Here is a 12,786-nt window from a genome sequence, read left to right as displayed (position 1 = left end):
CTTAACCCACCGAGCCACCCAGGCGCCCGATTTGTTTGTATTTTTTTGAAGAGTTAATACATTAAGAATTGAAGTTCAGATTAAAGATATTAAGCTTTTGTTCTAAATTATTTTCTAGTTTCTCATTTACCCATTACCTTTATAGTGATGTTATTATAGCTATTGCTTTCACATATAGAAGTTTTACATTTTATATCATCAAATATTTTTTGCCTTTACATATTTTTTTTTACTTTTCTGTTAGAATGATCTTTCATAACCAAGGATCTGATAAATATCCACCTATATTATCTTCTTTCCTGATTGAATTATTTTTTATCAGTCAGAAGATGCTTTCTGCTGCACATATAACAAAACTCTACTTATAATCACTTAACACTAAATAGGGCTTCCCTTTTCTCAGGGAATAAGTTCAAGGTTGGTTTAATGGACTTATTATATCTTCAAGAATCATTTTACATTTCTGTGCCATAATTCCTAATATGTAGCTTTCCTCAGGTTCACAAATGACCACTGCAATGCTAGGCATCACATCCGAAGTACATTTAGGATGAAAGAAAAGAGGCAAAATTTTAAAAATGCATGTCACCTGAATCCTCCTAGTTCGTTAGGAAATTATTATCTTTTCCAGAGACCCCCTCTGTTAGATTTCTCATTGGCCAGAACTAGATCATTGGCCATAAAAAAGATCAAGGGAATCTTGAGGAAATAAATATTTTTATCTGAACACACTGCTGTCCTGGTTTAAAAAAAATCAAATTCTACTATTAAAAAGGGGGAAATGGATATTGGGTAAACAACAGTGTCTGCCATACTTTTCATCTAGAATTTTTTGGATATATGATATAGAACAAGGAGCTAATAATTATTTTCAATGAGTTAACCAACTTTACTAGCATCTTTATTGAATAAGTCATTTTCTTTCATTGATTTGGTAAGTTTATAGAGTTTCCAATTCCAATAACAGCAGAATGGTACCTAACAGACCAGCCTGCTCCAGATCAAACTTTGGACAAAATATAGAAAACAACCATTGAAAGCACTGGAGAGAAAAAGCAAAAGCTTACAAAAACTGGAGAGTTGTTGACACCTGAAAGGGGGAAACAGGGAACTGACAGTAGATGAGTTTTGTAGCTTATGCCGAAGGGCAGTCCACAATTAACACCATATCTGATCTGGGATAGGCAACTGCCATCTTACTACCTTGAAGAACCAGAAAAAAGAGTTTAGGGTTTCTGTAGCATCCAGAAAGTATAGGGGAACATACTGGAAAGGAAAGAGCCACAGTGGAACAGTACCAAATTTTATATATAAACTCTTCCATTTATCCTCTGAATTACTCATGGATTATGTAGATACCAAGAAACCAATTAAGATTAAATAATTCGGGATGCCTGGGTGGCTCAGTGGGTTGGACGACTGCCTTCGGCTCAGGTCATGATCCTGGAGTCCCGGGTTCAAGTCCTGCATCAGGCTCCCAGCTCCACGGGGAGTTGGCTCCTCTCTCTGACCTTCTCATCGCTCATGCGCTCTCTCACTGTCTCTCTCTCAAATAAATAAATAAAATCTTTTTAAAAAAAGATTAAAGAATTCAACAGAGATTTTAGCTGGAACCTACTGCAAGAGACACAGGGTATAAGCTAAGTTAAATTTCCACCTGAAAAAAGAAAAAGTAAAAAATCAATACTTTTGGAGGAATATGACAGAATCCAGAGACTCTATAATGTTTCATTCACAACATCAAGAACACACTGCAAAATTACTCTGTATACAAGAATAAGAAATATGACTGATACTTAGGAGGAAAGGCAATCAATGGAGATCAATCCTTAAATGACCCATATTTTAGAATTAGCAGACAAAAATTTTAAAGTAGCTGTTATAACTCTTTGCTCAGCAAAGAGTCAAGGTCTCAGTCCCCTTCTAATCCCTCCTCTTGAAAAGGGTATAATGAAGAGGTCACCCTATCAGGCATATGTCCACATGTCCTTCCCCAAACTGACTGAGAATGAACAGGGGTGATGAAAGTAAGAAAAGCAGTTTTAAGCAGAAAAGCAAAGACAAGGATTTTCATTTCCCTTGTATAGAAAAGAAAATCAAATAATAGGTTGCTGTGTTGGCAGAGAGCTCTTGCCAAACCCTCAGATCTTTGCTGTCTTGGGTCAGACGTAGCAGTTAGTGACTATGGGATTACATGGCTCTTTTGTAGTCCCACTCATAAACTCCCCTTCCCAAAATCTAACCAGTCTTTCTTCAGTGAAGCTTTTCGTGCAGCCCACCCCACCTTCCACCCCAGTCTCTTCAAGGGAAGTTTCTTTGATATCTTAACAATCTTTTTTCTTTCAGAAATTCAACACAGCATGATAGCCTCTATATGAGCAAAGAGAAACTATGCCTCAGAGGGTAAAAGGACTCCACAGGGGTTACAAGTCCTACTACAGATAAAGCAAAGATCATCTCTGTAGAAGCCAAAATGGGTCACCTTCTTAACCCATTTCCTTATTATTTAGGGAAAATGGCTAGCCCACTTGTTGCGCCCTATTCTGCAAGCAAGTTTGCTCTGGATGGGTTTTTCTCCTCTGTCAGGATGGAACATTCTGTGACCAAGGTCAATGTGTCGATCACTCTCTGTATCCTCGGCCTCATAAACACAGGTAAGGTGAAGACTGTGGAACAAACAGCCTGCCATACCACTGTGAGTAAAGGAGGCGCTAAACTCCTTGACTCATGTGTCATTGACTAAAAGCCAGCAAGAGCACCAGTCTCCACTTACTGAAGCACTTTGTCACCAGGGACGCCTCTGACTATCCTTAGACACTTCTTTCCATTCTAACCACCAAGTGGGCCGAGTGACACCAGACCCATCACTTAACCCTATTCTGAACCTTTATGTCCTCAGGAACACTCAATGGCCATTACTGTCCTCTCTGAGGCTTATTAAGTACAAGTTTGTTATTCTTAATACCATCACCAGTGATAAGAACTATTGATATCCTGAATCTTCTTTTTTTCGTAAGTAATCTCTACACCCAATATGGGGCTCAAACTTACAACCCCAAGATCAAGAGTTGCATGCTCTATTGACTGAGCCAGTCAGGCGCCCCTCAGAAACCCCTTGACATGATGCAATGAGGACACAACATCATCTTTGTGATATTCTTGCCAAAAATGCAAAACCCCCCTGCAATCACCCAAAAAAAAAAAAAAAAAAAGACAGAGGCACCTGGCTGGCTCAGTCGGTACAGCATGAAGTCTCTTGTTCTCAGGGTTGTACGTTTGAGTCCCACACTGGGTGCAGAGATCACTGAAAAATAAAATATTTTTTTTTTCTTTAAAAAAAGAGAGAGAAATGGACTAACCCAAACTACCATTCCACAAAACAATTGATCAATACTTTTCAAAAGTGTCAAGGCCATGAGGGACAAGGGAAGAATGAGGAACTGCCCCCAGACTGGAGAGAAAAGAAGAAATGATTACTAAGTCTAATCCTGACTAAGATCCTGGAACATAAAAAGGATGTTAGTGAAAAAAATAAGGTCTGTGTTTTAGTTAGTAAAATTGCCCTTATTACAATGTACCTTGACACTTGCACAGCGGTAACGCATGATGTTATAATTAGGGGAAGCAGGGTGAAGGCTACAAGGGAATACCCAATTTTTACAACTTTTCTGTAAGTCCAAATGCAAGTTTATGTAGAATAGGTACAAGAAGAAAACTTTGAAGAGTAATTGAATAAGTTAAGGAGTTGTTACCGAACAAGAGAAAACACACACACACACACACACACACACACAGTGAAACGAGGATAGAAAGAGAAAAAGAAGCCATCCAAAAGGACATGGGAATTTGGAAGAGATAAAGTAACTTCCCTTCCAAAATGAAAGTGGTTCGTGTTGACAGAAAGCAAAGGCCTGGATTCTTGCCCATCTCTTCCTTTTACAAATTTGTAAATCATTAACATAAACAGCACTCGGCTTTGCCCACTGACATTTTCCATTAGGTACTGGGTCTTGATATAACTTCTATCCCCATTGTGCTCCCCCATATTACTCCCTCACCCCAACCAAAACACTCAAGAGAGAAGCGTGATTTAATTCCCTCAATCCCCTCTAACTGTGCACCCCCCACCAAATCTTCATCCAGGAACACAGGGTCCACATGAACTCTAAGCCTCTTTTTGCACAGCAGGGCCTAAATGCGGGCCCAGTCTTCTGAGAGGGCCTGTGGGTCTTATAGAACAAGCACTGGCAAACAGCCCCTCGAAGTTAAGCTGTTACTGTCTGCAGACTTTCCATGTTGTAGACTCTACTGGTCTTGGATAACCCCACTCTTCTCTCATCATTCTATAGACACAGCCATGAAGGCCGTTTCGGGGATCATCAACATTGATGCATCTCCCAAGGAAGAATGTGCCCTGGAAATCATCAAAGGGGGAGCTCTGCGTCAAGAGGAAGTGTACTATGACAACTCAGTCTGGACAGATCTCCTGCTGGGAAATCCAGGGAGGAAGATCCTGGAATTCTTGTCCTTAAGAAGTTATAGTTTGGACAAATTTATCAACAACTAAGCACTTCCTTAGTTGTGGAGCATGGTGGGGGAGCTTTGGAACTGTTCTTCCTGATATCTATCTGAGCTCCGTCCAGGAAGGCATCTCCAGAGAGACAAATGGGTGCCCCCGAGAGTCGTAAATCACGCATCACATCTCACAGTTTGAAGGAGTTCCTCTAACACTTGCACAGTAGAAACCTAATTATAATGAATGCCATGAGCCACGGCAATCTGCAGTTGCGAAACGGATAGTAACCGCAGGTATAATTAAAAGGTAGTTCTATCAAATTTACCTCATATATAAGATTATGATCCATACAATATTAATTATAATAAAGGTCATATCCATGTTGTAAATTCATGATTAGTAGCTCTAAGTTCAGCTCATTCAGTAAGGTCCTTTAAAACCACACAAGCGAAAATGTTCAGTGTTCATTTCGTATCTCGTGGTCTGAACCTTCTTATTGTTTTTGAGTTGCAGAAATCACCCTGTTCTCCATTTAATGGACATCATGTCCATACCATATTGTATATTTCAGATACTCTTTATATTATTTTATATTGCTCCTCAAGGAGGGAGGATACCTGGGTGGGTATAAATCACTAGGGCAAGCCATGGAAGTGGAAGTCCCTGGGAACTTGAGCCACACAACGTAAACATGTTGATTGCCCTTAGACTGCATCAGGCATCTCCACTTTATGTGTGAACTCTCCACTGTGTGTTAGAAGTCTGGAGAGAAGGGAATGGAGTTCCATCCTCCCGCTTACACATTTCGCCATTTCTTTATCCAGCAAACATTTATCAAACACTTGTCAGACATCACCTGACTACAACCAAACAGGAAACAGAAATCAGCTATATTAACGACTCAGCAAAGCCCGGTATTGGTTAGGTCCCCAACAGGTAAAAGAGGGCAAATTAGATCATTTTAGTAGGCTTTAGTAAACAGGGGTTTTGTTACAGAAGTGGGGACAAGGTTATAGTGCAATCACAAAGGATAAGGTAGTGTCTTGTGGTGGGTCCCACCTTAGGGACAAAAAGAACAGTTACAAGAATCCAGAGATAGAAGCTGTTCACAGAGCATCACAGAACAGGAGCTACGACATTCAGTTACAGGATGCCGCCAGCCCAGCTAGGACTATGCAGGAAGGATGTGGAGGGGATAAACACCCCAGCCTCATTCTCTTCCCTCCCTTCAATTTCTTGCTAATATTTCCTCTTAGCTAACCAGAGGGTCAAGGGAGCAGACTGATATAAACCACCCAGGTCAGCTTCCTCATGGACAGCACAGTAGGAAAGAATGAAGAATGTTCTGGAGGGATAGATGGGGTTTATCCAGCATGAACTCAACATCCCCAAATGCAGGGTTTCCATGGTAAGAGATACTAGGACACGAGACATGGGATTAGATGCACCAGAGAAATTTCCTTTCCCCGTCACTTAATCTAAATGACCAGGCAGCAGAACAGACTGGAATCCATTGAGCCTGCCAACCACCTGGACAAGGAGCTAGCACTGAGGGTGAATATGGCTGGGCTTTTCTTAGAAAGAGATTCTTTCCAGACTATGCTCAGTACAAGGGAACAGGAAAGACCTGACTGCACCTGTATGCCAGAAAAGAGATCCAAAATGTGAAGTCAGATTTCTGACCATACAGCACAACGGATATGCACACTAGTGCTGAATCAGAGAAGATCATCAAGTGTCTGGAAGCGGGTGGTAAACTGTTGTGCTAGTCCCAGAATCAGGGGCCTCTGCATGTGTCACAAATGGGGCAAGAAGCCAGGTTTGCAACAGGAGGAGGGTGGAAGGCTGGTCAGGAGGAAAGGCGGTAAACATTGAGACAGAAACATGGTCAGATGACAAATTTATGGCCAGAGCCAGCTTCCAATTAGTTTTGCCTTCAGTCTGAACTTTTAGGGTTCTCTTCCGCTTAAAGGCACACTTCAGCCTATGTTTAGTATAAATCAGCTGCTCCCTGATTCTGTTCACTTATGGGGAAAGCAAGAGGAGGTATGTAACAATATTTATGTAACTAATAAACTAAACCTTTGGTCTTTCCAAGGGTGTGTTGGTAAATGTTTAACAATTGGCTCTCCAGAAAAAGAGAGAGAGAGAAAAGAAGCATTTGCTTGCTTCCTTGATGTAAATACTCTCAACCTGGTCAATTTCGAGCCAGGGGGTCACATGGCTGCATGTGTACTAGAAGAGAAATGCACCGTCAGCTCTCCCAAACCTGTACTGCCTGCTCCAGCACCGCGCCCCGACTTTCCCATCCCACATTCTTGACAGAATTAGTTATCCTTAAAGGCCCAGCTCAAAGCCTCTTCCCTCCTCCAAGGACTTGAAAGTAACAGGTCAGCTTTTACTCCATTGCTAGGAGGCTGGGGGCGCAAGGGCTCCCAAAGACGGGGGATATTCACCTTCTTGAACTCTCAGGGAGTCAGCATTTTGCATGAAGTCAACAGTCTTAACTGTGTGCAAGTCCCCAAACTGACTTTTCTCTCTCTCTCTCTCTCTTTCACTAGCACATTCACTAGCCCTGCCCTCCCCTGAGAATACCAGAAAACCCCACTGAAGGTGGCTCAGTCAAGTAGAAATTACTTTTCCTCCCCTCACAAGTAGTCCAAGAGGGGCCGACCAGGGCCTCGGAGAGCCAGGCTCCTTCCGTCTTTCCACTCAACCATCCATCCTCCTCCTTGTCACCGTGGAGTTACAAGATAGTGGCTCCAACTCAGCATCATGCTGTTTCAGGGAAGGGAAGAGGGAAGGGGGAAAGAGGCACACCAGCGGAATCTGCCCCCTGATAAACAGCAAATTGGGAAGCCCCATCTAAGGACTTCAGCTCACATCCTCTGGGCTCGAGTCACGTCGTGTGACCACCCCTCCCTTCAAGAGAGGTTGAGAAATGGAGCTTTCAGCTGAGCCCACACTTACCCCCAACAAAACTGGGGTCTATGAGGAACCAGAAGTCTTTGTCACATATGTAAATCCTGACAGAAACAAAGAAATCCACAATGAGAGCAGAAGGACACTGTTCCTTAGATGCCAGGTTCCTGACCTTGGTGACAGGATCCAGTTCCACCGACCACCTCCGAGGTCTAATTTAATCCCGCCCTCCCCCCACACCCTCCTCACCCCCATACTGAAGAGCACCCTGGGCTCTCGCCTCTCCAAACTCCACTCTGAGGAGCTATGATTCCCTCTCCTCAGTTAAGAGTGTAATGGAAGACCCTAGATAAGAGGAAGCAGGGAGCCCCGAGGTAACCTCAGAGACAGTGACTCATCCCATCTCCTGTTCCTGGAGAGCTCCCTCTCAGGACAGTTAATTCCCACTTCACCACCACATCTGTTAACATAAGTTGGGCCTTTCTCCTTGGCTGGCCTACTGTAGGCCAGCATCGCAAACCCACCCCCAGAGTCGACGGCAAGCTTCAAAGATGCTCCCGAGTTGTGGCTGCCAAAACTTGGGATCGCATACTTCATTATTAAAACATGATTAGGCGTACAGATTTCTAACAGATATACAGTTACTATTTATATAATATATGCATGTAATATTTACTAACATAAAGCATAGACAAAAATAGAAATCATGAAAAGATAAGATAAAAAATAAATAGAAGTTGCCACATCCCCCCACATCTAGTAGCTCCTTGACTTGCTGCAGAGCTCGGCTCTGAAGCTATGTTAAAAGAAAGAAGTCAGCATGTGTGATGCTTCTAGCCAGGCCTTATTAGTGAGAGCATCAGCAGGCACCCGTGGCTCAGGGTGACCCATTGCTCTCTCAAGGGGCCACATGTAGGGTAGAATCCTACCCTACCCTCTCCACCTCCCCCGCCTCCCCCACCACTGCCTGCTGTCCAAGGAATTTGCCAAGGACCCAAGTTCGTCTCCACTGTGCCCCATTTCCAGCACTGGAGAATGTATGCTAATCAAATCCCAGAAGCATCCCTTAATTTCTTGAGACGTACGTAAACCAAACTCATTTGCAGCATTAAGGGAACAGAGAAAACACATTGCCCACCTTGATTCAGGGCATATCCTGTCTGGGGATGTTTCCAGCAACTCTGCTTCGCTGTCAACATCTCAGTACTCTCCAATCTCCATCACACGCCACACGGTCACCAGGTCATGGGGAATGCTCAGGGAAATCAGGCTATCCCAATGTGCTAGTTCCTCCCCCCTCAGCAATTCTTAAAAACCTAAGTTCTCTTAGCTGTTAGACGTTTTCTAGGTAGACTTAGAATGTGTCTAAATCCTAGTTTTTAAGGAGGGGGGACAGAGGTTGGTACAGAGCTAATGTGAAAAGAAAAGCCAAAGGAGAAAAGAGAATTTTCAAAAAGGTCAAACAGGACTGAGGACACCAATGCCCACAGGCATGAAAGTCAGGAGAAGCAGAATTAAGTCGGCAGAGATCCAGAACACACCGGGTGAGGACAGGATCCTAGAGCAAAAGGTAAAACCACAGGGAGGGGCAGGGAAATCAGTTCTCAAAAAATAGGAAAGCGCCAGATGAACAACCTGCTTGAGTTGCAGAGGCTTTGGAGATAGGAGTTTTGGGGAGGATGGCATAGAAGCAGCAGCCAAAGGGGAGGACACATTGACATGTCCCTTGACCAGGAACCCGAGGGTTTCAAAAGACCCACACTGGTGAGAGCCGAGGTCAGCGGTGTTGGGTCTTTCCCTGTGCTGTGATTGGCTGCCCTGGGACGCTGAGTGGGCGTGCTTCGGGACCTCACACTGTCCTCGAACAGTCCTGTGGCACTCTGAACTCCGGGTGACCGAGGGCAAGAAAAGCTACTCCACCCCAAGACACAGAGCCAGGCCAGCCTAACCAAAGACTTCCTTTGCACAAGCCTCGGGGTTTGCCGTCGAGTGGGCACAGCGCCACCCAGTGGCTGACTGTTGGTGCTGTACCGCACATCACCACGGTTTCTGACCCCCAGTTCACGCTCTGGGAGCGCTACCAGCACCGCGACACTGCGTGCCTTCTCGTGAATCACCGCTTAGGGCGGATGAACACACCTTGCTGGCGGCGGGGCGGGACTCAAGCATCTGGTGGGGCCTCCCGGCCCTAACGGCCAGGTTAGGCCCTAAACCATTGGCTTTTCGCTAGATCTGTTCAATAGCGACAGCTAGTGGTCACCCTTGAAAGCAAGGTGCGGCGAGCCTCCCTGGGAAAGAAATGCCAAGGTGAAATGGGGAAATCAAGGCAGATTCTTGGCTGCCACGGCAGGCTAGCATTTATCCAAAGCCATCCTTGAGGAAAATGGTACAAAGAAAACCCCAATTCTTTAAAGTGATGTCCAAGGACTTTGGCTACCTCTGAAGGCACCCACCCTTCTTTTCCCACTGGGCCTTTGCCCATGTTATCTCCTCTGCCCCGAACGCTCTTCACTCTCCCTATTGTCTATTTAACTCCTACCTGTCCTTTAAGACTCAGCTCCACCATGACTTCCTCTGGGACAAGTGTCCTCCCTTCCTCCAAGGCCTGTCCTCAGTGCTGGGGTGGGTACTCTCCCAAGCCTTACCCTATGCCTCTATAATTCTCTGTATCCATCAATCACTTTAGTTCACTAGACTTTAAATTTACCTTTAAAATTGTCTTATGTACTTCCTTAAAGGTATTTACTTTCTGTTACTCATTGTTGCATCCCTAATACGGAACGCAGATCTTGGTGTGTATAACGTATTTGATTAGTTTGAGAAATAAAGGACTCCTAGACCCTAATACTGGGAAAGGCTTACTATGGGGACAAAACAACTTCTCATTTCAAGGAAAAGGTGTAGATGGATCTAAAAGTCATTTCATCAGATTCCAGCCCTTTATTCCTTGCCCCACACCACCCTGTTTTTGCCTGTCTACAAACAGCCAGCAGTACTGCAACAGGCAGGACAGCCCCTCACCTCCCAGCAGTTCCTGGACCTTGCCATCTCCAACAGGGCCCCAAACCCTCGCTCTGTTCCTTCCTGCCCACTTCCTGCAAAACTTCCTCATCAGAACTAGACCGCTTCTTCTTGAAACTGCTCCAGCATACCCACTCCTGGATTTTATCCTAAAGGCAGTAGTTCAAAAGAAGAAGAACACAGAATTTCCTGCCAGAAGATGCTCACTTGCAGTAGTATTTGTAAAAGTTAAAACAGAAATGACAACAATCTCCTTATAAACAAAAATCAATTCCTCTCTATAATCTCCACATGAATCAAATAATCAATTACTTCATGCAGAAACTAAGAAGAGTCTCATCACATTGGGACAATTTGTTTTTTTACTTCACTTTATTAGCAAACATAGGACTTACTATGTTCAGGCACTATTCTATTGCATGAATATGAACTCACTTATATTCTCAAGACAGCCCTATGAGGTAGGTGCTATTGTGTCCACATTATTTATTTCAGAATACATGTGCTTCAGTCTGATATAAAATGAAAGTTAAATGGCATACAAGACACTTCTTTGAAGCAGCACTGTGAGGTACATCAAATGTTTTTCTTCCTGATACAGTTGTATGATACATATTTATAAAAGAGGATGGTCAGTTGACTTGAGTTGGGTGAGTTTAAAAACTTACATATTTGGGGGCATCTGGGTGGTGCCTTCGCCTTAGGTCATAGTCCAAGGGTCCTGGGATCCAGCCCCACATCAGGCTCCCTACTGGGCAGGAAGCCTGCTTCTTCTCTCCCACTCCCTCTGCTTGTGTTCCCCCTCTCACTGTGTCTCTCTCTGTCAAATAAGTAAAAAAAAATTTTTTTAAGATTTTATTTATTTATTTGACAGAGAGAGAGAGAGATCACAAGTAGGCAGAGAGGCAGACACGGGTGGAGAGAAGCAGGCCCTCTGCTGAGCGGAGAGCCCGATGTGAGGACGGGCTTGATCCCAGGACTCTGAGATCATGACCTGAGCCAAAGGCAGAGACTTAACCCACTGAGCCACCCAGGCGCCCCTAAACAAATAAAATCTTTTTTTTTTTTAAGTACATATTTTAACTTTTGCCATCATCCCATAGACGGAGAAGATCTTCATGTTTATTAATTTTTCAAAGCGAAATGTTTTTTAGCCTCTGGATATACTTATGAAACGGTATCAGAGAAAACACACTGTTGCATTGAAACTACCTCGCTTTCCTACAACTGCAGGTCTGATGGAGGGTCCGTTTGGTTATAACCGCTAAAAAGTCACAAGGGCAGATGCTCCAAATTGCAGGTGTACTATGACGGTAGTGACAGAATTTATTGAGCACATCATAAGTGTTATACAACAAATCTTAAAATCATCACATTGAGTAGGTATGATCATCATTGCAATCTTACTGAGGAGGAACCAGAGATGCAAAGACCTTAAGTAATTTACTGAACTGAAATAGGAAGTGAAGGGTAAAGCCAGGCTTCCAATCCCGGCAGCCCTCCTGGAGTGCTCCTGCTGCCGGGCTACACCCCCCTGCCCCGCCCCGCACCCCCCCACCCCCCACCCCCCACCCCCCACCCCCGCCCCGCAGCGGCTGCTGCTCGGGAAGTATGTGTGCTTCGGAGCTTGTGACCCGTGTGATTTACAAAGTTACAAAGTAATCCTGTTATAAGGTTGAAAGTTATCACAGTGCTGAATTAATGATTGCAATTAGAGAAAATTATGATAACTCAGACTCATTTTCCTTATGGCTATTAAATTGTATTTACCAGGGGTTAATAATTATCCTGAGCAATGTCAGCTAGACACAGCTACTGTTCAATAATAAGGAAATTACCAAACAGATTGGGGTACATTAACATTAGGAAACAACATTAGGAAACCAACACTAAAAGGTAAAAATATGAGAAAAAGTAAAAATCTGAAAAAAAAATTCTGGTAGCAAGTGGAAAAACAAACACATAATTATAGGTTCACTACACTTGAAATATGTAAAAAAGAAGTGCATATAGACAAAAAATAGAAGGGAACGTGAAAAATATGAAACTAAGTTGTGTTTAGGGAGTAGGATTAAGGTGTTTATTTTTCTACTTTAAAACTTATTTAAAAAATGAAAATAATCGGGCTCTCTGCTCAGTGGGGAGCCTGCTTTCCCCTCTCTCTCTGCCTCCCTCTCTGCCTACTTATGATCTCTGTCAAATAAATAAATAAAATCTTTTAAGAAAAAAATAAAAATAGGGGCGCCTGGGTGGCTCAGTGGGTTAAAGCCTCATGCCTTTGGCTCAGGTCATGATCCCAGGATCCTGGGATCGAGCCCCACTTTGGG

The 12,786-nt window shown here is 43.6% G+C and overlaps 2 protein-coding genes across 5 annotated transcripts in view; one reads left to right on the top strand and one right to left on the bottom strand.

The window, feature by feature from the left end:
* HSD11B1 (hydroxysteroid 11-beta dehydrogenase 1) overlaps positions 1-4,909 on the top strand; it is a 64,160-nt gene extending 59,251 nt beyond the window's left edge. For all 4 annotated transcript variants that reach the window (XM_059412978.1, XM_059412981.1, XM_059412977.1 and 1 more), the window contains 2 exons: positions 2,511-2,654; positions 4,350-4,909. In XM_059412978.1, the coding sequence (XP_059268961.1) occupies positions 2,511-2,654; positions 4,350-4,567 (362 nt within the window). In that variant the 3' untranslated portion in view covers positions 4,568-4,909. The remainder of the gene's footprint in view (positions 1-2,510; positions 2,655-4,349) is intronic.
* A 6,040-nt stretch (positions 4,910-10,949) lies between these two features.
* Positions 10,950-12,786, bottom strand: part of C10H1orf74 (chromosome 10 C1orf74 homolog) — a 29,316-nt gene continuing 27,479 nt past the window's right edge. The window contains exon 4 of the transcript XR_009406627.1: positions 10,950-11,279. The gene's annotated coding sequence lies outside the window, so the exon portion shown is untranslated. The remainder of the gene's footprint in view (positions 11,280-12,786) is intronic.

Source organism: Mustela nigripes, chromosome 10, assembly GCF_022355385.1.
Source record: "Mustela nigripes isolate SB6536 chromosome 10, MUSNIG.SB6536, whole genome shotgun sequence".
Lineage (NCBI taxonomy): Eukaryota > Metazoa > Chordata > Mammalia > Carnivora > Mustelidae > Mustela > Mustela nigripes.
Note: the sequence above shows the minus strand (reverse complement) of the source record. Positions and strands in the feature narration are given on the sequence as shown.